This window comes from Poeciliopsis prolifica, unplaced genomic scaffold (assembly GCF_027474105.1).
Source record: "Poeciliopsis prolifica strain line A6 unplaced genomic scaffold, Auburn_PproV2 SCAFFOLD005, whole genome shotgun sequence".
Lineage (NCBI taxonomy): Eukaryota > Metazoa > Chordata > Actinopteri > Cyprinodontiformes > Poeciliidae > Poeciliopsis > Poeciliopsis prolifica.
The window spans coordinates 5,218,461-5,243,676 of record NW_026562380.1 but is presented as its reverse complement, the minus strand read 5'-3'; the positions used below and the strand labels follow the sequence as shown (position 1 = coordinate 5,243,676).

The window sequence follows — 25,216 nt, the reverse complement described above, 5'->3', positions numbered from 1 at the left end:
AAGAGGCTCTTCGCTTCATGTACAACATCCTCGGTCCTCTGCTCCTCAACTTATGGGAAGCATTCCTCCCTCTCATCTGGTGCAAATGCAAACAAAATGATGAAGAAATGATGATGAAAAACTCGATCAAGCCTAAAAATAGATAAAAAGCATAAAATATATTCCAGCTTTCTTGTCGTTCTGGATGTGACTGAAGAGCGTCTTCTCTGCTCAGCTCCAGAAATCGCTGAGCTGTGTTGCTGCTCTCACAGCCTCCTCCCCCTTTTTTCCTTCATTCCCCCCAAACACCAGACTCCTGCGCCTTTAAAAAGACAAGCAGCTCTTTACCCCCCCTCATCTGCTAATGCGACTATGCAGGGGAGCCAAACAATGGATGGACCCTGGAACTGACGTGATAAAGTGTCTCTTTCTCCTTCGCTCTTAGTTTCTCTTTTCCACCATCCCAGACATCTGAGTTAACATACCCCACTAAATGGCTATCATGGTGCCAGATATTCACTCTATCAGCCTACGACCTGTGTAGAAAAAAAACCTACTTGTCGTTCCCTCTTTTTCACACAATGGAAGGATCCAACACAGTCTAGCCAACCAGGGAGATGCTTGAGGTAAACAATAGAGTGCATGAAACCAGAGTCTCAGAGTCTTTTCTTTCTACTTGTTCTTCACAAGAAAAAAACTTTAAAATACAACTGCATAACGTACTAATGTGTTGGGAGAGACGGATGCAAAATCTGAAGTTACAGATGTAAGTCTCCTACTCTTAGTTTGATTCACCACTTATTAAAAAAATTGAAACCTGGTAAAAATGTGCAAAAAGCCTCAATAAATTAACCTTTTGTTGTGGTCAGCTAATGTCACTTTTAAAAATTAAGAAAAATCCAACTTTCTGTTCGAATACATTTATACAGCGAGTAATTTAAATCTACAATAGTAAAATATTGCCAATAAAATAACTAGTTAAATCTGTTGTACCTCATTCTGCCAATAGTTTTCTCCTATTTTTACAAAGTACAATCATGCATATAGAAAAAGGTTTCGTGTAAACCTAGCAATTTGTTTCAGATCATTATGCTGCTGAAGAGCGTCTTCTCTTCAGCAGCATAATCTGTTGGATTTTAAAGAAAATCCAACAGATTTTATTTAAAATCTGTTGGATTTTGGTAGTTTTGTTCAACACTGGAGTTTATTTTGTTTTGTTTTTTTTGATTAAACTGGGTCTTCATTCAGCCTTGTGGCTGCTGGTTAAAATAAACTTTAGTTCCTGCCCTCCCTAAAGGGACTTTCAAAGATTTTTTTTTTCCAACAATGAGTAAAAGAGTAAAAATCAAGTCATGGGTTGGATTTTTCACATTTTTTAGAGTGAGATAAACCTGCTGCAAATAAAGTTAATTCAAATGCATTGTACTCATCATAATCAGGGATGTTAACAAATATTTTCATATCTGATTTTGTCTGTCTCTTTGTTGAAGCCCTGATATTCTCTCTCTAACCAAAGCGATTAAGGAGTGGCTTCTTAAGTCATCTCTATGACAGATGCAAAGAATGTGTCCTGTGGGCTTTGGATAGGGGGCAGGATCAGTTTCGTCAAATTCCCAACTGATTTTGGCTACAATGAGGAAAAAGAGGCTAAGCAACTTGAGAAGAATAAATCTATTGTGCCCCCATGGGAAAGTACGGAAATACTGGCTCTCTGGGATAACTTGAGCTGGCAGATGCTCCAACTTTCTGTACAGAGGTTTCAGGTGTAATACCTGTGTCTGTCAGGGCAAAAATAATTGTTCAATTTCCTCAGCACAACCTGGAACATCAAATTCATTCATTACTTGATGAATGAACTTGCAAAGCATACTGAGAAGGTCTTATTCTTAAACTGGCTTGATGGTTGATGATTTCCAATTCAAAGAAACCCATTCAGTCGTAGCCGAGTTCAAAAGTCAAAGCATAGACCCGGCTAAAAGAAAAAAATCATTGATTATCTTTTCCCTTTAGACCGCCCACCCCCACAGAAGCTCAAAGATGTATCTAGGACACAGAAGTCCGTCCAATATCTGTTCCAGTAGGTTCAGTATTGAATGAAAAGGCTGTTCTTTTACAGTCAAGCTTTGCCCCTCAGTTTCAGCTGCAGAGCAGAAAGAAATAAAGAATTCAGCCAACTCATGCACAGGAAAAAAAAAAACAGCTGTGACAGAGTTTCCTGAAAGATTTATAACTGGGCTATGAAAGATTCAACTCAATATCCATTTTTATATCCCGTTTTAGACTGCAGTGCAATACATAAAACTCCATAAGGAACATTTTATCCTTTAGGGCAACTGGAAGTAAATGGTTGGTTGCCATGGTAACCTTCATTCTTCCTTCAGCATCTACCTCACATCTATCATTCCTTACACTGTTTTCAAAGAACCGGGCGATTTCTTGTTTATGGGCTTTTTTAGATAATTTTCATTTCAGAATTCTAAATAAATTTCAAGCTTAGTTTCAAAGTCAATTTGCAAGACACTTTGGTAATGAGCACTGCACCCTACGATTGTAGCAGCAACTTCTGGCTTTATGAATCAGGTAGACTATGCAACACTGTTCTGATGTTGTCATCTTAACAGAGAAATTTCTCTCCACCTGAGACTGTGCAAACATTCTGGTCTCAGGCCTTTTTGAAATGTCTTGACCACCAAAGCTCTTGGGGGAAAATTTAGCCAGCTCATATTAATCTGCACAGATGTTTTGATGGGGTGACAATGACTCAGGAGATGGAAGTTCACCTTGTTACCGGTTCAAACTCCCACTCTGTCCCTCTACGTATTTGTGGCCATTGCACGGCAGCCTTGTTTCTCTCTGCCTTTTCTCTCCATCAGCATGTGAATAACTGAAAAAGCTATAGACTATAAATAATATAACATTATGTCTCACTGAGGTTTTTTATCCTTCTGCTCCTCACTAAGCATGGCTTGTTTTCATAAAGCTGAATATTCATACAGATGTTTCAAATAAATATGTACCCTTGAGAAAGAGAGTCTTCTCTTTTAGTAAAATGAAGGTAAAAGAAAACGTTGGCATATTAGAAGCTTCTTTCCTAAATCATAAAGATCTGTGTATCATAAAATGCATCAGCACTGATTTGTCCCCGTGGTCAGTCATGCATACATGTGAGCTCTTCTGCATTCCTCTACACAGTTTGGGGGGAAAAACCACCCTCTGGTGGTTGCAAAAGTTATTACACCAAAGAAGTGGCTGAGTCATTCCTTCCAAATAAACTTTATGCAATAAAATACAAAGCCAAGAGGGGCTGCAGAAGAAGGGTGTGGGTTAAACAATGAGAACTATTCACACTTTATATATTGTGGCTATAATTTAGCAAGAGTTTCATAAGAAATACATGATTGTGTTCCAGAAATTTAAAAAAAACGCAAAGAAGCTTTGACGACCTATGATTGCACATATAAAAACATTTTCAGCATCATTTTAAAAAACACACCACTAAGTAGTTGCTATGTTAAATTTCAAAAATCCAGTTAGATTTCACTTTGTGGTCAGCGTACATAGCAGTGTCATGCTGTCATTTTATAAGTGGTATAACAAGCCCAGTTGCTGACAGGACACATAGATTTATATGAAAACCTGATGCTGCTTTATAACAGTCAAATGCTTGAACAGAACAAAAACATTGCCTTACTTATTTGTCTTATTTAAAAAACCTAAAAATAGCAATGTGCATTATCAGTCAGTACACCAGATAAAATACACTTAAGATTGTGGCTGCAATGCATCAAAATGAATAAAGATATTTGAAGTGTAGGATTAATTTCACAAACAATTCTAACTTTTGCACTAAAATAAACTCAGACATTTAAAAATAGGGCTGATTGTTCTGTTGATTCACAACAGAACAAAGTTGCATTTTGAAATATCTACTGTGAAATATGTGCTTACTTTGTAAACTACTGGACAGATATGCTTTTAGATATTTCTTTCTCGTCCTACTTTAAGGACGAAGATAAAATATCCGTTCAGCTGCATTCTTATCATGTAAGAATAAAATGAGCTTCACATCTGAAATGTGCTTTGTTTCTATGAGTTATGCAAAGAAGCCTTGTTGAATGAGAATTTCAAAAGGCCCCTTGTTAAAGAATTGCTAGATCAGGATCTACAAGTTGAGTAAGTATCCCAGATGTTAATTTAATGGTATCATTTGACCAGAGCTTTGATGCTGAAATTTAAGGGTTTTTGGCTTCGGTGTCGACACAAGACAAATTCCAAGGTCCAAATTAAGTTGCATTGCATTTGTCAAGGCTGAATTTTAAAGCTAAATGATAAAATTGCTTAAATGTGGAGATGTTTAGAGGCAATGGTGTGTACCATACCTTAACAGAACCCGGCAGGGTGCAGGCACAGGGTAAAGGTCCTCACAGGGTTCAGCAGGAAGTGTACAGGAGTCTACAGAGGCAGCAGGAGGAGGGCAGGGGGATGCAGGTGGGGTTGGTGGAAGTGTCTCCAAAGATGTGAGAGGGGCGAGCGCTGAGGTTTTGTGGAGGTGAGGAGGGATGGCAGGCAGGTGAATAGTGCTGTGATCGTTGGTGGTAGGAGTGGGAGAAGTGGGGACAGGTTGGCCGCTCTCTGCCTGCTCAGCGAGTGAGAGCCTGCAGAGGGAGGGAAGTCAAAACATCAACAGGCAGACCAAAAAACAAACTACATCCTTTGTCATGTTCCTGTTCAAATGACGTATGAAGCAGACTAAAAACAGATGGCGACAGTATGTCTTTCTATTTGAAACTCAATCTTCAGCTTGTCTCATTATTTACCCAGACATAACAGTGTACTGATTCAGAGACTTAGCCCGTTTAACCTGATGTTGCAGGCTCTGTCATCAATGGCCCCCTGGTGGGGTGGATTTAGACCCTGATCTGTTTTGGCTTTATCACAAGTGGTAGGCACTCTAATCTGACAGGCATTGCCTTGGACACCCATGCAGCTGTTCTGAACTCGGGGAAGGCCTCCTCTTTGGCTTCAGAAATAGCCCTGCAGCCTCTTCTGACAACTAGAAAGTCAAAATACCTTGATTATCAAAAGCACAAATTCAGCCAAATGTAAGCAGACATGTTCTTTTTAGATGTTCCTACCAAGACATGATATACTTTCAAGAGAAAATCTTCCTTTATTCTCAAGTTTTACAAATTAAAACACATTAAAAATGCAAGAAATAAAAATGTAGACATACAACTTGCAATGGGAAGCTGACAAAAAAGCCTAAATTCTCGTCTCCGTCTTATCTCGTGGAAGACAAAGCAATTGCTGCAGTTAATTTTGCATACCATCTTTGTTTTACTGTTCAATTTACGGTAGCCCTGACTCAGTGCTTCTGTGCTCAGCTGTGTCTTATAAACCCACTGATAGAGCATTTGCTGCCGTTAGCTATGTGCACTTCCTTTATTTTTCTTCCCAATGGCAAGTACTCCTATTCCACAGGTAGTTTTTTAGATGTGCTCTTTTTTTTAAAGTTGGAGTACTCTAGTAGTTTTTCTGATATTTGTTTTTCTAAACACATTGCTGCGCTGGCATTAACTCCCCCTTGTTTTGCTTTACAATAGAAGTAGCCTAGTGTTTTCTTCATTTAGCTGTGTTGCTTTCCTAAAAGGAGCTACTGATTGAACTGTTGCCTCTTTAAGCTTTATATTATGTTCTTCTTTGCTGTAAAAAGTAAAGCAAGCCCTTTGATTTTAGGCTATTTTCTTCTTAAAAGGAGCTGCTAAGGCATTTAAAGTATTCTCCCAGATTTGTTTAATTTGTATTTATTTGTTTCTGCAATAGAAAATAGTCCTGAGCTAGTGCTTCTGTGTTTCTTACAAAATGGGCTTTACTTTAAGCTATTACTGCCATTGATATTTTTCTTTACCTCTGACTCAGCGAGTCTGTATTTCACTGTTGCTATCCTGAAAGGAGCTATTGATGAAACACTTGGTTCGAATAACTTTGACTACTATTATTGTTTTTCCTTTGCCATAGAAAGTACTCCTGATTGAATGGCTCTCTTATGTTTTTCTGTGCACAAAACTTTCTTTCCACTGTTGCCACATGCTGGCTCAGGCTGAGAAATCGCTGAAAATTCAATCACCTGAAGTCATGAACTCCCTTTTACCAACTGGCATTTTATGATCAGCAGAATTTGTTTTTATGCAATTAAATTTGAATCTAACTAAAGAACTAGATTGTGTCTGAATGAACTGGATTCTCTAAATTTGGAACTTAATAGAATCCTCTGAATAAACTGAATTAGTACTTGTGAATTCACAAGTGTGATGCTGAAAAGTTATGGAATAAGCTCTGATTAGATTTAATTTTATGTAAGTTCAGTATCAGCTGACACACTCAATGTAACAGCTGATGATTTCTAATTTAGCAGTGCCCACAGATATGATGAGCACACAGTAGCAGCAGGATAAATATAGAGCATATGAACCGTTTCTAGTGGGACAAATCCAATCTTGTGGCATTATCCCTGCAAGCTGCCCAATACATTCTTACTGCCATTAATTCATCTGGGAGCTGGACAACACAGTCTTAAACTTAACGTTAAATTTAAGAAAATATTGTAAAAGCTTTTTTAATGAATAATTATACAATCTTATTGTTCATTAATGAATGTTAATAAACATATTTGACTGTGCTTTGGAAGGATTTTGAGCCTTTTTGGTTGCTAGCACCAAAGTAATCTACTGAAAACATCTGGATTTGAGCATCCAGGTGTTTTATGCCAGACTTTTAAATGCAACCAGCTGCAGTTTACCAGAAGAAAAAAAGAGTTTTTAAATTGCTGTAAAGATTGGACCATATCACTCTTTCTGCAGCCAACAGCTTAGCTCGTAATGTTTACATAGAAACGCCTAAAGAAAACATCTATTGTTTGGCAAATTTGTACTTTATCCTACTTTCTACTGCCATAATATTTTAAATAATAATAATTTATTCAGTCATGCAAAGCAACTAAATCTACAATCACCAGGGCAACCAGTCTATTTGAGTGGGTTTCAACACACCCAACTTCTCTTGGATTCAACACTTTACTGATTCTGTTCAAAACCTCCAGACTGGAGGTGTTCAGTCCTTCTGCTCTCCAAAGAGTTATGCTCGTGTATTATATTTGATGTATTAGATTAAAAAAAAAATACTAATTTCTATTTCTTCTCTTAGGTCTTAGGTAGACACAGACCTAGAGTTTTTAAACTCATAAGGAGGTATTTGATTAGTCTGAGTCATGTAATTAACTGCTCAGTTAAAGAGGGGCAATTTCTAACTTCCTAAAAATGCCAGTTATTACTCCCAGTTTCTAAATCTGCTGAAAGCACTTATTAGTGATTTTAAACCTATCAAAATTCTTTCAGCAGAATCCAAATTTTGTATTTTGTATTTTTTTCTAGAAAATATCAAAGCAAACAGTGATGATACAGTCGGGGCCATTTTTCTTTCACATAGATTAAAACTTATCTCAGCAGGTGGATATTAATGCTGGTGTACCTCAAAGCTCTGCAATGAATCCTCTGATTTTTACTCTACATATTAATGCAAAGTTTTCGCCTCATGCTCAGATGAATGCATATGAAACTTTTGTTTATTTACAAGCATAACCAAAAACTAGTTGGCAGAAAAGTGGTCCGCTGTGATGGTTCAGATCTCTGACATATGTAAGTCATACCTGCCTTGTGTTGTTGAGAAATCCTTTTGAGGTTTGTAAAGATCCAGATTCAGATGTTACAGGGCAAGAAAAACATTTCAGTATTAACGGTAAACAGTTGTGCATCTCACTTTGAAGGACATGTTCAAAAAATTGCAGCAAATTTAAATTTAGTCACATATGAATGACTAAATAAAAAGTCCAATTCACTGTCATTGTAGGGCTTCAACTAAATAAAATTATATATTTTGGGAAAACAAGATAAAATACCTAAGTCTCAGAAGTGAAATGTCCAGGAGAGCAAAAAAACAACCAGCATTGTGTGGAGGAAAACCACCATAAACACACTATCCACTAGGAGTGGGAACCTTTCACTGTCTCACTATTTGACTCAAAATTAGTATTTGATTCAAAATGATTATTCGTATTGAATTCTGATTTAGTCTATAGCTGTGTAAAGCATTCTCATGATCTACTCCATACTGGTTTGCAAGGCAGAATGACTAAGGGAGACATTATAGTGTCTTTTTCACATTCATTACATTTTAAATATTATTGCATGCAGGAATGTAATAACTCCCTTCCCGCAATTTTCTGTGTTGCTTTTAATAAATAGATCATGGAGCAAGCACCATACCATTCTGCAGACAGCCTCCTCCAAAGAGGAGTTGCAATTTCAGACATTTTTAACCATTTGACAATATTTGTGGTCATTTAATCAACAACTGTAAAAAATTTGCACATTTTCTCACCACATCGGACATTTTAAATTGATTCTGAATAGTAGTAGTAAATGAGAATCATAAATGTTATGTGAATCAATTTTTTAGCACACTCCTACTATCTCTGCTGTTAAATATGGTGGTGGCAACATCAGGCTGTGGGGAGAGTTTTTTTTTTTTTTTTTTTTTCAAGAAAACCCATTAGAGGCTGGGATAGACTTGAATGGGGTCAGTATCAACTTGCCCCAGGTTAATGATACTAAACATCTGTTAGTCTTGTCCGGACAAAATCTCGACCTAAATCCAGTTGAAATGCTGTGCCAACTGCTCTCAGTCAAATCTGACGGTGAAGAGGAGGAATAAACTTCAGCTCCTTGATGTGTAAAGCTCGAGAAGACCCATCCCAAAGATTTGCAGCTGTAATTGCAATGAATGGTGAAGCACACCACACTTTTCAGATTTTTGTTTGCACAAAATTGGTGATTGTACTGTGTTGAAATGTTCAAGGGGTGTAATTCTAAACCTGAAGAGCCACAGCTAGCTTTAGAAGTAAAACTCCAGTCAACTGTTGTATGTGGTAATGCAACTTTTCATAAATAACAATTTTCAAAAGTACTTCAGGTTCAAGCTGAAAGGAGCTCTTTAAATGTCTTCAGTATCCTCCAAAAATACGCTAGAAATACAGCAGTTGATCATTCCAGACACAATTCCAGAGAAAACATTCAGGATCAAGTTAAACAGCTTTCCAGTTTCTGTAAATTACATGTAAACTCTCATCCAGTCGTCAGAGGCGGAAGTATAGCATGCTCATACTTGTCGACTTTCTTAAATGGGAGGCAGCAAACTCTATGCTCAACTTCACTCCACAAAATCCTTCCATACTGTCATTTCTCTGTCTGTCCCGCCCCTCTGCCCATCTGCTGGGGTCAACAGTGGCACAGAGTAATTAGCACAAGTTACCTCCAGACCATCTGCTGCGTCCACCTGGAAGGATTTAAGCACCAACACACTTGTTCTAAATCAAAAACAACCAAAAACAAAACAGCAGAGGCTGTCTGTCAAACTCACCCAGAAATCCCAGATTTCAGCTGTGGAAAGGATCCATCACAGAAAATATAACTTTACTATTACTCAGTTTCTTCTTTGCTCCACAAACAGCAGAACCTGCAACTACTTCTCCTCCTCCTCTCTGTCTGTGACTCCGTCGCTCACTCTCACACACGCTCAAGTGTTTCCCTGAAGCCTGGCTTTTGTTCCTGCCTATGCGCTCTGTGAAAATGACTTCAGTGGGACTGTGTCCTGCCCAAATTCCTCCCACTGCAGGCTTCAGCTCACAAAGCCGCACAGACTGAGCAGAACTGACAGCTACGTTAGCCTTCAGGGGCGGAGGAAAATACAACATATGCCCAACCTCACACACACATCATTGGCTGGGCAGTCATATTTTTGTCTGCCGCATGTTTGCATGTGTAACCTTATCTATCGCTGACATATGGGAGTGTATATCACCGTTATTCTTTCTCTGAGAGAAGTTGTGGGTCTATGATGGGACAAATGCCGCGACTGACAGGCAGCAAGTGCTGCTCCGGCATGTAATCGCTCTTCGGCATGCAACAGGCGGCACATAGGAAGCATGAATGAGAAGGTAGTTGGTAGAAAAAAAGAGTGAATAACACAAAATCAATAGAAAGGTTCCTTCATGTTTACACTGATTTGTTTTACTTGTAATTCACACTCTGTTAAGTGTCTAGTATTTGCTCTTATAACAGAATTTTAAAATATATTTTAGTGTGAAAGACCAACTAAAAGCAGTGCATTGTTGTGAAGTAAACATCTGAAAAATTATATATTATACATCGGTATTCAGTAACCTCTCCTAACCCCTCCAATCCCAAGCCAATTTGTAGGAGCAGATTTGGGGTTTATCAGTTTTGTGGAGAAATGAAAGTTTTTGACCATTCTTCTCTCTAAAATAGCTCAAAATCAGATATGTTTTATGAAATGGGTCAATGAGTGTTCATTTTTGAGTTTTCTCACAAATTCTTCATTGAAATTTAGGTGCAGAGTTTGTCTTAGTAATGTGAACACATGACTGTTTTAATCTAACCCACTTTATTGTAGCCGTGGCTTTTTGTCTAAATCTGCTGTCCAGCTGAATAATGGACTTTTCTCACCAGTCTCAATCTTTTTCCAATCTCAAACAGGTTTCCTTCCAGTATTGGCTCATTTGTAGCTCCACACATCTTCCACACATCTTCCTAATTACTCTGACCAGCTTCTGACCTGCTAATGATGAATTCCCAGCTTGTTTTGCATCAATGTGAACTTAATTTGCTATTAAGTTGACTTCTAATGTAACTGAATGTGGTGGGTTTAAATTATGGATGTCAGGGTAGAGGAATTGATTACATGGGTATTTTGCTTTTAAACTTATATATAAACACTGTTAACTTCTACTTCACTGTTCTGCACTACAATCCCAATAAAATACATTGAAGTCTGTGGATGAAACGCTAAAGTGCTGAATCTTTTCAACAAAAAAGCAGCAAACAATTAACTTGGTGAACTAAAAGCTGATAAAAAGATTTAAAAACTGAAACCAGATGAGTCACATAGAAGCTGAACTAAAAACAACAGTGACCTCAGAAGCAGAACAGACTGGCAAGGCTCCTGCTAATTGGTTTGATCAGACACGGTGAAACCGCTGCAGACAGAAGAACCCAACCAGACACCCTCTGAGGCTCTGAGAGCCAAACAAATTCCCTTTAAACACATAAAAGGCAAGAAAGGAAAGGGGCTGAAATTGAAAAACCCTGTGAGATGTACTAATTTGCAAGACAAAATAGAAGTTATGGATTGTGTCTAAAAGATTGTAAAGAGATACAATGTTATTCATTCTGGGAAAAAATAGATAGCTTATAAAATTTATGAGGTTTTATTCACCTAAATATATTAAAAGGTATGTTTCTATGCTCCAGATCCTGACTAAGTCCTAGAGGAGCAGTCTGTTGATTGGTGCCTATAAAAAAATATTATGGATCAGGTTACTGAACAGCAAATCACATCTTGTTTATCTGATTAATTATATTTTTAAATATTAGACTTACAAAAATAATTAAGCTACTGACAGATTTAATATCAGCTTACCCACTGTTCTGTAGTTCTGTGTAGAAATGATCAACTGTTTCTGGAACCTCAGTTTTCTCAACAGCGACTCTGAATGGCTCAACAGGTGGAACCTCGATGGGTTTTTCTTCTGTCTCTTCTAAAAGCTGCTGCTGCTGCTTTGCAGTCTCCGCGCTTGGCTTGTTTGGTTGTAAATCTTCTAGATTTGGTGTTTCTCTGACTTCTATCTCATCTCTGGCTGGTACTGGAATCTCTTCTGCCTCTTGAGCAGGTTTTAGGATTTCAGTGTGCTCTGTTGCTTCTAAAACAAACTTCCTGTCGAACAACTTTTGAGATGATTCTTGTTCCAAAGGTTTTGTTGTTTTGGAAGATTCTTCTGGGAGCTCAGCCTTCGATGTCAGATCTGCCGAATATTTTATTGGTTCAGGAAGATCCACCTTCTCTAAAGGTTTAGGAAGATCATTTGGCCTCTTCACAGCACTCGAACATGAGTTTTGAGTTGCGTTTTCCTCTGCTTCCTCTGGTGGTAGGATCACCTCGTCTGATATCAGTGCAGAAGGAATCTCCTCAGTGGGCGTTACAAACTCAACCTGAGGAGACTCCAGAGATGGGAGTGGTCTGGGAAAAGAAGAACAGAAGAAAGAAAAAAAAGGGTTAACTGAGCTGTTGCTTGGCAGCAAAAGTCCAAACAAATGAAAAGTTTGCGAGGGTTTGTGAAGGTTGTATATGATGACGGTGTGTTTTGTGTGAGAAGAGGCTCGTTGTCTCCCTGGAGATGTCACAGCTGATGTCATCCTTTTGAACATAATGGGCTGCTTTACTTTCATTAGAGTTCAACCAGCAGTCAGATGACTCAAATCAAACACAAAGTGCAGCTCTGTGTTTACATCCTCATTCATATTCATTGTCACAATGCTCTCCTCAATAGCGCTCCAAACAAGGCCTGTACAGGGTGTTACTGTGATGTTGATTTAAAAACAGAAATTATCAAAACAAAAAATGTCTGCCTGAATTAAAACACAGGAAAGGAATACTTCAGATCTGTTTTGTTGTGATGCTCCGTGATGACATTATTAGTAATAGTTTCCTGGTGTTGAGGTTTTAAACAACTTTAACCATTTACTAAGACATTTATTAAATGGCTCCTCTTGCATGAGCTTTTATTGTTGTAATGCAGTTTTGCCTCTGCAAGACAAAATTCTCCTATGCGAGACTAATAAAATTGTTTTATCTTAGCTTATCTTACAAAAAAGTGTTGATAGGTGGTTTTAATCAAAACAAAAATGTATGAAGAATATAGTAAGAATTATTATTCACAATTAACAATTTCCATTCCATCAGTGAAGGTTGGATTTAGGTTGCATCTTTTTGTTGTCTTTCAGTCTGTTTTGGCCACAGTCAAAACTAAAATCTGAATAAATCTAATAAATCTGGTCTTGCTTGAGTTGGTTAAAATATTGTTTGTCAGTGATAATCATATTTGTGACGGTTTTTCTGCTTCTTCACTTAGCAAAAACATCTTTCATTTGTAAAAACTTCCTTCCTTTGAATTTTCATTCATTAGGCTTAACAATTGTAAATATTTTTTTACTTTAAATTTTAGTCAGATCAAAGGTAGAACAAGTTAGTTCGAGGTTTCTGTGTTGTTGTTTTTTTGCAGACAATGTGAATATAATGCGTCGTCTTTCAGACCTGTTCTATACAGATGAACCTGCAGCTGAAGTCTAGTATCCTAATCTGTCTAATGATGCCTCCTAGTGATGTGTCTTTAGCCTTCCACTTCTCTACATACTTACTGAGAAAAACTACCTGTCAGCTACAGGAAGGGGAACCAAAACGATGAAAACTTTTCACAGAATGTGACCACAATAAATCCAAATCAAACTACCAATATGATCCCCTTAGAACAATTTTAAAAACTGTATGAACATGCTATTGTGTTTACCTCAAGGCATCTTGTATATTCACTTGTTCGCTCTGAGAGAGGGATGCAGCGTCTTTTAGGGCTTGAATCCAGTTTGATTCTGGTTCCTGGGATCCTTGCTCTGGATCAGGACTCTCTGAAACGTTTTGGTCAACAGGAGAGCAGTAGGCAGGAGTCTTTTCAAGAGATTTTGCACCACGCCAAGATGCAGTGGCAGGGGGCTTTTCCTCAGCACTATCCTGGGGTTCTGAAAATGCCACCTTATCATGGCGTTTCTCTGACTCATTAGGAGACAGGATAGTGGTCGAAGTAACAACAGATGGGATGATGATGGCATCAGTACTTGTTTTATCTATCATACTAGAGTCTATTTCCGTTTTCTTGGCGCAGCTAACGCCCCCTTCTGAGGGACAAGCAGGGGTTTCTGTGCTGCTCTGTGATACGTCATTGTTAAGGAGACTGGATTCTGATTCTGTTCCACTTTCTTTATCATTGAAATTTAACATCACTTGTTTTCCTGCATTTTCCTCACTATCAGCTACTTGCACCCTCCTCTGTTCCCTCCCCTCTACCAAACATGCCTCGTCTTCTTTTGGGATTTCTTCATCATTACAGCTTTTTATGGCTGCTTGTACTACTTGGCTGCTGTCTGTGTCAGAGGTTTTATTGCAGCTTTGCAGCTCTGCATCCTTAATGTCACCCTGTTGGCTTTCTTTAGCTGAGGCAGCACTGAAGTCCTCTCCCCTAGTTTCTGCTTTCCAAACATTTTGCTGTGTGCTAAACCCCTTCAGATAAACTTCATTAGATTGGTTTGCACTTGAAATATGAGTGTCTTGACTGTCTGTGCTGACATTTGATGAAATTGAGTGTTGGCTAGCTGAAGTCAAAGCAAACTCAACAGATGCAGCACTGTTTTTTAACATTTCACATGTTATATGCTGGTCCATGTTAGCAGTTTGTTCTGGCTTTGTGTTTCTGTTTGACTCATCATGCTCTAAGCTAGGGGGGTCTTTATTCACATCTAAGCTCTGCTCAATCTCACCTACTTGAGAACAAACAGTTACTAACCTTGAGTCAACTGATGCTTTTCCATCTGCATCATTTTCACTTCCATTTAAATCTACAGAAAAGCTAGATGGCGCCTCTTCTTTCACTGCAAATCTAAACAACTCCTCCTTGTTTACTGATTCAAACAAACTCTGATCAGAGAACTCTCCCTTCTCTGGACCTGCACATAGAGTCCAATTGCAAATCTGTTCTTTGTTGTCAGCGGTTCCACCTGACATCTCCTCTGTGGAATGTGTGGATCCCAGACGCTGCTCCCTTTGCTCTGGTTCTTCAGCCGAACTGTTTAGATCTTGCAAGTCCTGCGATTGGCCAAAAGCTGGGCTCAGATCTGGTGCAGCATCAGTGTCAGAGCTACATTCCAGCACTGCTGTCACAATTTGGCTCAAACTCTGATCATAAACAGTCTGAGTTTCAGTGTTGGACTCCAACTCAGGAGGCAAAAATCTTTCAGATGTTCTGATGGAAGTTGAGGAAGTTTTACTTCCACATTTAGACGGAAAGCTCTTATTCCTTTCTTCTTTGTTTGCTGTTTCTGTTGGTGGTGATTCAGTCTCCATATTGTGTTTACGTTGTGGCTGCAGAACTGCTGCTCCCATAAAAACAGCCTCTTTATCTGGTCCATTATACTGCTGCTGCAATGTGGGGTCTGTCTTTCCTGTCTGCTGCATTTTGTTGTCTGTTGCTTCCTCTTGATTATCCATGGTTATGTCTTCTTTTAGTTTCTTTTTTTTCTTCATACTATCATTTTCAGTGTTAACATATGTCTCATTAGTAGGGTAGTTGACACATGCTAGGTCATCTCTGTTAGACGTTTCAATAATAGTAGAATCTGGCTTATTGAAACATGTTGACATTATATTACCAGATTCTTCCTTTGACAGTACATCATCCGCAGCTGAAGACTGGTCTGCAACAGTCAAATTTTCCACTTGTGAATAAGAATTATTCAAATTCTTGGTGTGAGATATCAGGAGTTCATCATCAACACAATCTCTATCCTTCAGCTCCTGACAGGTTTCAGCTGTTCTCAAACTGGCACGACTGTGATTCAGATTCTCTACTAAAGACATCTGACTCATTTCACCACCTTGATTGATTGCCATCTCCCTGGAGACACTGGTGCAGTCCTGGTCAATACTGCAGCTACCTATGTTTTCTGGAAAAGAGACATCACAGTCGGTAATAAACTCCAAGTGACTCATCATTGGTCCAGGAGGCTGTAATGCAATGGGTGAGTTGCTGACAAAGCTAGTCTCTTCCTTTGTCAAACTAGTAAAACCACCCATTAGTACCTCAGTCGACTCCATGACATCAGTAAAGACTGGTCCAGTTTGAGGGGTTTCATCTAAAAAGGAAGGCTGAGAGGTGGGCTCTAGAGGTTTTGATTCATAGCATATTGAGGGTTCAGCTTCAGATGCATTACCCTGGTTCACTTCCTTTTCTTCGTGGGTCACAGTAGCATTGAGTTTTGAAGATAAATCTTCCTGCAGGCATTTAGTCTCACCTGAATTTCGAGTCTCACCGTTAATGTCATGTTCTTCATTACGCATCTCCCCAGTGGCGCAGAAAAGTTGTTTTGAGCATCCCTCGGCTTCAGCCATTCCCTGTAAGTGTACAGCATTTTTTTCATGGTGATCATGATCTAAGGCAATTGTGTTAGTGTTGCTTTCACCCAAAATGGCCGTTCGTTTTTCTTGAACCTCGTTTGAACCATGAATTTCTTCTTCAGTCTTCATCAAACCTGTACTTGTGGAGTTTTCTGGCATTTCAAAGTTGAGGTGATTGGGGAAAGTATAACTGGCCTCTGTCACAGGATGGTGCAACGTCTCATGAACAGTCAACGGAGGCAAAGAAGCACAGTCCAAACCTAGAACTGACATGTTGGTAAGAGTCTCCGAGGAGCTGAGCTTAAAATTAACATCATCAGCAAAGTGAACTCTGTTACCTCCACCGCTGGTGCACAGATGGACACCTCTTCCAGTCATGTTGAGACTATCACTCTCACTGTGGGTATTGGCTGTACTTTCAGCTGTTTTCTCTTCAATGCTACAAGGTCCAGCCTGTTGATCCGATCTTGCTTGTTGTTCACTTCGCTGTGATGTATTCAAAGCCTGAGGTGAGGTAAAAGGCTGGAAGACGTGGTTGCAGTTCCTTTCCGTGATGATTGATATCTGACAAGGTTGTTCCAAAGACAGTGCTTCCTCTGAAACCAGCTCTTGTATTGGTTCAGTCTTTATCTCAGCGTCTGTATAGCTGGAGTTCTGCTGCTGCTCAGAATAAGAGGGAAGAGGTAAAACTGTCACGTCATGCTGCTTGTGATAGAAACAGTCCTCTTCAGAGCCTTCAGGAATGATAGCGATCGGCTCACACCGGCACAGTGACTTCAACTGTGACTCGGCAACATCACTGGGCGGACTCGCTCCCGTCTTGACTGATGACACCCCTCCAGCAGAGCCTTTCAGCTGGCTCGGTAAACTGTGCTCTCCAGCGAGCCCTCCTTTTTCTCCTACCTCCCCTTCTCTTCCTTCCCCTCCCTTTTCCGATCTTTCTAAATGTGCACCACTGTGATCGTGGAAATCAGGACCAAAGGTATTCATACAGCCTTCGGAGAATAGCAGCTCCTTTTCAGCATCCGTCTCTTCAGCTGGTGAGATCTCTGTGTCTGTGCTCTGAATGCACGCCTGTCTCGGTCCCTTAATTTCAGCCTCAGCCAAGTTGTGTGGCATTTTGTTGCTGCAGCTTTCTTCACATTCAGTCTCCCCCTCTTTGGCCACAAATGGAAGCGTGCAATTTCCTTGTGAGCAAATTAATGAGACAAGGCTCTCCTGGAGTTTGTCTCTTTTTACATCCGCAGAGGCAGGACAGTCTGCTCTTTCATCCAGTTTGCCTTCTCCTGCTCCTTCCTCACTCTCTGCAACTGCTACAGTAAAAACCGTCTCCTGTAGATCACGGCTCACACTTTCTCCCTCTCCCTCGCTTTCTATCACTTCTGACAGTGTGGGTGTTGTCAGTGGCAACGTATTAACCACTATTACAGCATTTCCAAGGCTGCTCTCCACACAAACGTCTCCCACACAAGTTCTGCTCTTGGAGAGTACGCTCTGATCCTCTGCTGTGGGGGCTATAGTTACTTTTGTTTCTGTAGTAACTATAGCCTCCTGTCTCTGTGCATTCAATCCCTTTTCACCTTGTCTGTCAGCTGCAGTTTGGAGATGTGTTGCTGTTGTACTGTGGATGCCATTTTCTCCATCAGTTACATGTTGCTCACACTCTGAGCTCTGATCATTAATGCTCAAATACATATTGTTATTATTCTCTGACTGATGGCTCCCCTGTGAAAGAGGCTGCATGGAGTCAGGTGAACAGGCTGAGGCAGTAAGATGATCCAGACTGCTTTGAGGGGAAGACTTTCGCATTCCCACAGGACTCAGCTGTTGCTTGTAATCAGTCTCTTCCCCACAAGTCAGAAGCTCACAGTCTAGCTCCGACAGAGATGTAGCATTTTCTGCTAAATCTGTGTGAGTGCCAACATATGATAGTGACAGAGCCCGTTTTTCAGTTTCGGGCTGCCAAAGCTCTGTCTTTGCTTCCTGGTCACTCTCGGCACTCTTTTCTATCTTCTTATTTTTCTTGTGTTTCTTTTTCTTTGCTTCTTTGTTCTGTCCAACTTGTTTCTCAGATTTTAGTCTTGCCTGTTTCTTGTCTGTTTCTTCTTTTGAGCCTGATGCTGTTACATCTAAACCATTTGACTCATCTGTACAAACATTGATATCAAACTCATCATTTGTGTTTTCTTTCCATAAGTTTGCAGCCTCTGCTGTTCCTCTTGGGTTTTCTTCTTTAATCTCTGGATCAAAATCATTTGAGTTGTTTATCTCAGTAGTGACACCAAGACCAACATGTACATTTAAAGTCTTTAAGTCTCTCTTTTTTTTTGGAGATTCCTTATTTGTATTTGATTTCTCCTCTTGTTCATTCACCTCCATTTTTGACTCAAGCTCTGAACATTTCTCCACACTCTGATTTGCTTCTACTTTATTTTCCATCACTGATTTCCTAGAGTTATTCTCCTTTCCTAGAATGTAATCCCTAAAACTAAACACAACTGTATCCATCTGACTGTGTGCTGTCTCACTCTTTCCATGTGTACTCTCGTTTCCACGGGCCCCGTTGCTATGTCCTGGCTGCACTGCAACTGGAAGTGGCGAGAACAATTTGCTGGACTCATTAACCGTCCCCTCATTGGTTGCCTTCCCTACTACATTCTGAGTCATTTCAGACTCTTTAGAAGAGAGCAGGCCCAGCGACGCCATTTGTTCTTCGCATTCTTGGAAGGCCATTTGGAGTTCCTGGTCCAAGAAGTTTGTTGGGGACGGTGTCAGGGGTCCCGGCTGAGGTGAAGAATGGACATCTGGGATTACTGGCTGGGTGCCATCTGGCCTGAGATGAGGGCAAGGTGACACGGTTAGGATGAGACAGACAGACAGCTGCTCATTCCACGATGCCGTCGAGCATTGCTATTGGCAGAGCAGAAAGCCATGCTCAGCAAACACAACACCCAGTTGCACTTCAAGATGCTTGGGATGGCCCTTCCTAATATCAGCTGTTCCTAATATTGTGGGAGTTAAAGAACATGCACATCCTTTTATAAATAGACCAGAGCACAAACTACTTCTAATTAACTTAATTAAATCAGTTCTCACTGAGCCTTAGTGTCTTCCTATTTAACCAGTTTAAATCCAAACTTTTTTCTGCAAAATAAGTGCTAGCATTTTAATCCTTGGACCTCCCTATCACATAATATTTATGAATTATTTCATTTTATATTGGTTATGTTAGTGAAAATGTAGATTTTATACTCGGCAACAACTGTTGCCGGTGGGAAACTGCATAGTCTAAATGACACAAATATGGCCTATTTATAAGCACTAAAAAAATTAGAAAAATTATGATATGCATAATTTATTATAACAAAGAATGATTACAGTAGTGTTCAGAAATATTTTAGAAACATAAAAATTCAATGCCACATCCTGCAGATGTCATTGTCTCAATGTGTCAAGTGACCTTTGACCTCACTTGATCATTTCATCAGTTAGGCAAGATCAGGTGAAAATGTTAGTATGAACAAATCTGCATCTCAGAGGACGTTGCCCCTATCACACCAAGCACAAGATCTTTGCCTTGTCTTGAACTAGTTTCAGGCGTGGCGTCATCTTGTATTGGTCATTCAGTGCAAAAGACCACACTTTGTGGAAAGGATTGGCTTTTAGGGAGTAGGGAGGGGGGTTTCAACTGTGGGAATGAAAGTGATGTAGGAGACAGGTTCCTTCAGGCCTAGAAAATCTAAAACATCTTATAGTTTAAGCTGTGTGGGAACAGAAAGACCTATAGAATAAACAGCAAAACTATGGACACATAGCACAGTGCTGTCTATGTATTATGCTAGCGGCAACAATTGTTGCCACATTTACATTCACTTTTCTTATGATTAAAAGATGACTGAATTGATACAAGTTTCTTTATATATCAGTAGAAGACACTTGAAAGAACATATGCACAAAATATTTTCTTGAAATATTTTTATTAAAGTATTTCACTGACTTTTTCTTGTACTTATTTGTGACACACATTCACACTAGAGTGACCTTACACACTAGATACATGAAATTGATATTGCTTAGAGTAGACAATATATCATTTGATTTTAAAAACTACAATTAGCTGGTAAAAGTCAAAGCAATTTTTTTACTGCTTCCAGAAGTTAGAAAAAATGTCTGGCAACAATTGCTATCCGTGGGATTAAACGGGTTAAAGATGTGCAACATTAATAGCTTCATCAAACTGTTAATTCAAACACATTCAGGAATTCACACTGAAACTGTCACATTTTTGTTCATGTTCACCCTGGATTCATGCAGACATGCTTGTGGCAGAAAGTTGCAGTGAAATTTTGTCATCAGAGATCTATATGGACTAGACAGTCACTAACAAAAACAAAAAAAGATGTAATCTTTCTAAGATCAGCATATGCGTCAGAATCATAACACTTTTCGGTGTGAACGCTATATTATGGGTGAGGTGTTAAACAGGAAGTCAGCGAAAGCAAAAAAATATAACAGGCTTGTAAGGAAATTCTATTTTCAACAACATGTTAAGATGTGTCTTCACTTCATTATGGCTGTTACTTAAACACGCTGTGATACATTAGGCAAAGTTTCAACATGTGTGAGAATAGTTGATCTACACTTAAAAACCTGTTAAATAAATTGGGATTTGTAATGGTAAGAGTACAAAATGTGAAAAGGTGTATCAATACTTTAGAAAGAAGCTCATATCACTAGTTAAAATGGCTTTGAAGAAAGTTACAAAAACACTTGAATGAGCAAGGGTGGGTACATTCAAATGAAGGTATTATTTATTAGCCTTATTTGAAATTATTGTTGGACTATATGCAGTGTCCTGAGTTTTGCCCATGTCACTTTTTGATAAGCCATCTAAAAAAGAAGACAGTACAATAACTAAACCAGAAATAAGCAGAGAAGTAGCCAAGAGGCCCATGATAGCTATAAGGGAGCCGCAGATATCCACAGCTCAGGTGAGAAAGATTGTTATTTGTTGTGCACTCCACTAATGAGACTGCTATGAAAAATGTTTACAGTCTGCCACAAGCCAAATAAGACACAGCAAACATGTGGAAGAAAAAAAGGTGTCATATGAGAACAAAACGAAACCGTTTAAGACTTAAGACTTAATTCCAGGCAGAACTTTACATCAGAAGTAGTGTATGAAACTTGAAAGAAAACTGCTAGAAAACTGTTAATAAGTTGCTTCTTGTCAAAACTTCAAAACTATATGTTTCTCGTTTTAGGAGACTTTTCAACCAGACAGATGAAATACCAGAGTCCCTGCTTAGCCTTTAATTAGAAGTACAGGAAAAACCAGGTTGTGTCATACTTATTTGCCCTAATTCTTCTTATTCTGTTTGGGTCTCATCATGTTTATCATTTCATTTTTTTCAACTCTATACCAAAACCAACTGACAATAAAACAGCTTTGAAAACAAAGCCAATCCACAGAAACCAAATCAGTTGTTTGTGTTTAGTCTGCAGTAAAGTTTAGGCGGAGGAAAATCATTATTATTCCCTTCATCCGCCAGCTGTGATTGCACTCCTTGCATTCTTGTAAACACAAAATCTCTTCCAGCATGCTGCTCACTAACCAACCTGCCATTCAAACCTGTATCTAATTCTCTTGGCACTTTGCATTAAAGGGCAGAGCAGTAAATAAACTCCAGTGTTTCCAGCTGGAAGGCATCAAAATGATTCCTGCTGCTGCCTGAAAAATGGAACAAACCAAATGTCTCAAACAGCAATGCATCTTCAGCTAATAAATCTGCAATGAGTAGGCAAAAAAAAAAAAAAGCTGGATCACTGTCTGTCTTACTCTTTTTGGAGTTTTAGCTGTTAAATTATCAAGTCAAACATTATCTATACTGCAGCGGGATGTGAGATTTTCAGAAAACATGAAAGCCTTGATGCAGATTATGGAAAGCCACTTTATTATGAGGAAATTAATCACCACAAATTCAAATAAAACCTGCCTCAACCGGCAGCATCACAGCAGCGACATCATCGCAATCAAGCATGAGTTAGAAACATTAGATTAAGCCCAAGCGCCCTGATTTATATTGCTATGATCTCATTTACAGCTGACCACAGTCCCACGGCAGAGATGCATGCCAAATCATGTGCTACCTTCTGTCTAAAACCTGCAGTGGTCCACTGACATCGATGTGATGCTGAAGGCCCACCAGCAGGGGGTTCACCTGCTCACATTTTCTCCCATCGGAACTAGAATGGGCTCTGCTGACAGGTCCACAAAGCAAACATGGAGACACGCATAGATCAAAACTGAGTTAACGTTCACCTCTGGATAACTTGCACATATGATATTGTTTGTAGACAGTGCATCATTAGATAAAGTTATTTTATTTTCCAACAATAACATTTTGCCAATTACTTGGCCCAACTTGGCCTCAGTTGTGTAAATATTTTAATGAAATACTTCTTTATGAACTGAACATATTTTATTAGATCAACTTTTTTATAGTAATTAATATAATCACAGGGTTATTTGCAGAATATTTTGTCACCTCAGCAAGGGACTGGAGCCTCTTGTGAGGATTGGTTCAAACTTCACCTGGTTGTTAAATATGATTGCTTCACAAGCAAGAGGACAAATTTGTATATTTTTAAGAAAAGTAAAATCCAGCCTCTGGTCTGTTTTCATAAATGGAGTAAATGTTTCTAGAAGGTCAGACAAGAATCTGTTCACCTTTGTTTAAACCTTATTGTCGTTTGTATGTTTCTCATCTTATAGAGGTTCCAATGCCAAAAAGAAATCCTTGATGTCACTTTTCAAGTCTTTGATGCTCGTTTGAAACCCCAGCTTTCTCACTGTAAGGTTATTACTGTATTCACACAAAATACAGTGTGAATACTGTATTCAGACTGTATGGCCTAGTCAAAGTCTGGACTTAGATCTGACTGAAATGTTGTGGCACAACCTCCTTCTTGAGAACTTTCCAGTAAGGTTAAATTAAGACATTTGTTCCTCCACAGTGACGTAAAAGACTCACTGCTCGTTATCACAAATGTTTAATTGTCATTTGTACCCAGCAGAGGTATTACTACAAGTTATTGTGTTTTATTTAGGAACAGGGTGGCTTGAATAGCTTTTTTCCCTTAATAAATATAATATTCATTAAATGCTGCACACAATAACTTTCTTATGTAGAAGCAAAGCTACATGCTTCCCACAAGCAAAACCAATCAAAGGGAGAATGTGTTTATTTGTTTTTGAACAAAAAGAAAGTTTTTGTTTGTAAGTTAAAGTTTAGTGTGATTTATTTATTAGCCTGAGAGATAAAAACATATGTAATTTCCTCTGATGTGTAAAACAGCAGTAGGCAAGGACATGTTTCTACATACCCCAGTGAAGACTCCCAGATGTTGAACTCGCTGCTGAAATCCAAACTGGGCAGCAGATCATGAGGAAACTCAAGCTCCTCCTGGTCCTCCTGGTCCTCCTGGTCTGCAGATCCTCTGCCCTCCTCCACTCCAGTGATGACTGGGACCTCTGGGAGCACTGGTTGGTAGGTGGAGGCTTCGGTCAGCAGCGCCTGGTTGTCCCGTCCACTCAGACTCTCTGCTTCAGTCTGTGAGACAGCGGAGACATCATGTTGGTGCGCTGCAACCTGCAGCACATGCGCAACTCACTGCAGCATGTAGTTAAACAAGCATGAGCATGAGGAATATTTTGTGATGAGGAAACACCCAGAGATTAATGTTTAGACACAACATGTGATCAAATAACTCCACCCATGTGTTAAACTATTAAGCAAACACCTGGTACATCAAAGTGACAGCAGGTTTTCTGGAGTCTGTTCAATCACTAAACATATATTAGATCTGCTTTTCTTATGTTGATGTTGATATATACCAGCCTAATATCAGTTGTCAACCGATTCTTACCTTGTGTGTTGCTGTCAGCTTGTCTGATAACAAGCTAGCAGAATGTTAACAGATCTCAACGTCTGATTCTTATCTGCTGTGTTCAGTCTTATTTGCATGAAATTTTATCTTTGCCTATGCACACAAAAACAATGAAAATAAGATAGATGGTATTCATATCCATCATGACTCCCAACACCATCTCCAGCTTTAAAGCCAAAACTCCAACCTCACCGTCTATATTTTATATCTGCAGCTTCATTCATGTTTTGCTGCTCTTGGGCTTTGATATTACAACCATTAAATGCATAAAATAAAGTAGGTGATAACTACAGCCTGCAGCGGTCCTTCTAAAACATCATAAGGACTTTGTAAGACTTCAAAAATAATTTATCAAGCAGACAAGTCTATTCACAGATGACAGAACCAGTCTTTCCAGATGGCATAAAACTCAACAGACACCAGCTATAACCATTACACGGAAAATAGTTTGTCCTTTTGTTTCAGGAATTTAAAACTCCACCAGTCAAACTTAGAAAAAATCTTGAATTGTGTCAGGATTTCTGTCAGTCTGACTGTGAAACAGTCCGATTACAGACACACATAAACACACACACACAACACTTGGCAGTATCGTCATATTGCAGCAACGTCGCCCTCATAGCGTCCAAACACTCAACGGTCACAATTCAGTGGAATTTCTGTTTGAGCTGCTCAGTTAATGGCGCCTGGAAAGTTTTCTTTCATTTCATGGATCTTGCTTTGTTTTTCTTTAGACTGTGGCATGCAGGTGCAGGAGCATAATGAAGTGTGCTTGTGTAGGCACATACAGAAATGTGCAGAACTGAAATAACACATCAGTGCATGACCTGTTTCTTAAGTTTTAGTGTTATTTCTTTAATCCATGCTGCCTGGCAAAAGCCTGGAACTTTTCCACATTTTGTGATGCTAAAACCTTTAAAATCAATGTGTTTTAGTGGAGTTTCATATGATTAACAAACACAAAGCAGCGCATAACTGTGCAGTGGAAAGAAAAATGCATTTTATTTTATTGTTTTTATATTTCTTACATGTTCACCTTCTCATGTTTGAAAAGTATTTTAATCTCAGCCAGGCTGGTAGGACAAACATTAACATTAGTGTCATGGTAAACAGATTCCAGGGTTTCCCCCAGTAAGTCCTCCAGGGGCGTAAGTAA

The 25,216-nt window shown here is 39.2% G+C and overlaps 1 protein-coding gene across 8 annotated transcripts in view; it reads right to left on the bottom strand.

The window, feature by feature from the left end:
- Nucleotides 1–25,216, bottom strand: part of tacc2 (transforming, acidic coiled-coil containing protein 2) — a 176,072-nt gene that overhangs the window by 142,041 nt on the left and 8,815 nt on the right. For all 8 annotated transcript variants that reach the window (XM_055029382.1, XM_055029386.1, XM_055029387.1 and 5 more), the window contains 5 exons: nucleotides 23,497–23,723; nucleotides 22,261–22,368; nucleotides 13,457–18,943; nucleotides 11,533–12,129; nucleotides 4,359–4,634 (listed from right to left, as the gene is read on the bottom strand). In XM_055029382.1, coding sequence (XP_054885357.1) covers nucleotides 4,359–4,634; nucleotides 11,533–12,129; nucleotides 13,457–18,943; nucleotides 22,261–22,368; nucleotides 23,497–23,723 — 6,695 coding nt within the window. The remainder of the gene's footprint in view (nucleotides 1–4,358; nucleotides 4,635–11,532; nucleotides 12,130–13,456; nucleotides 18,944–22,260; nucleotides 22,369–23,496; nucleotides 23,724–25,216) is intronic.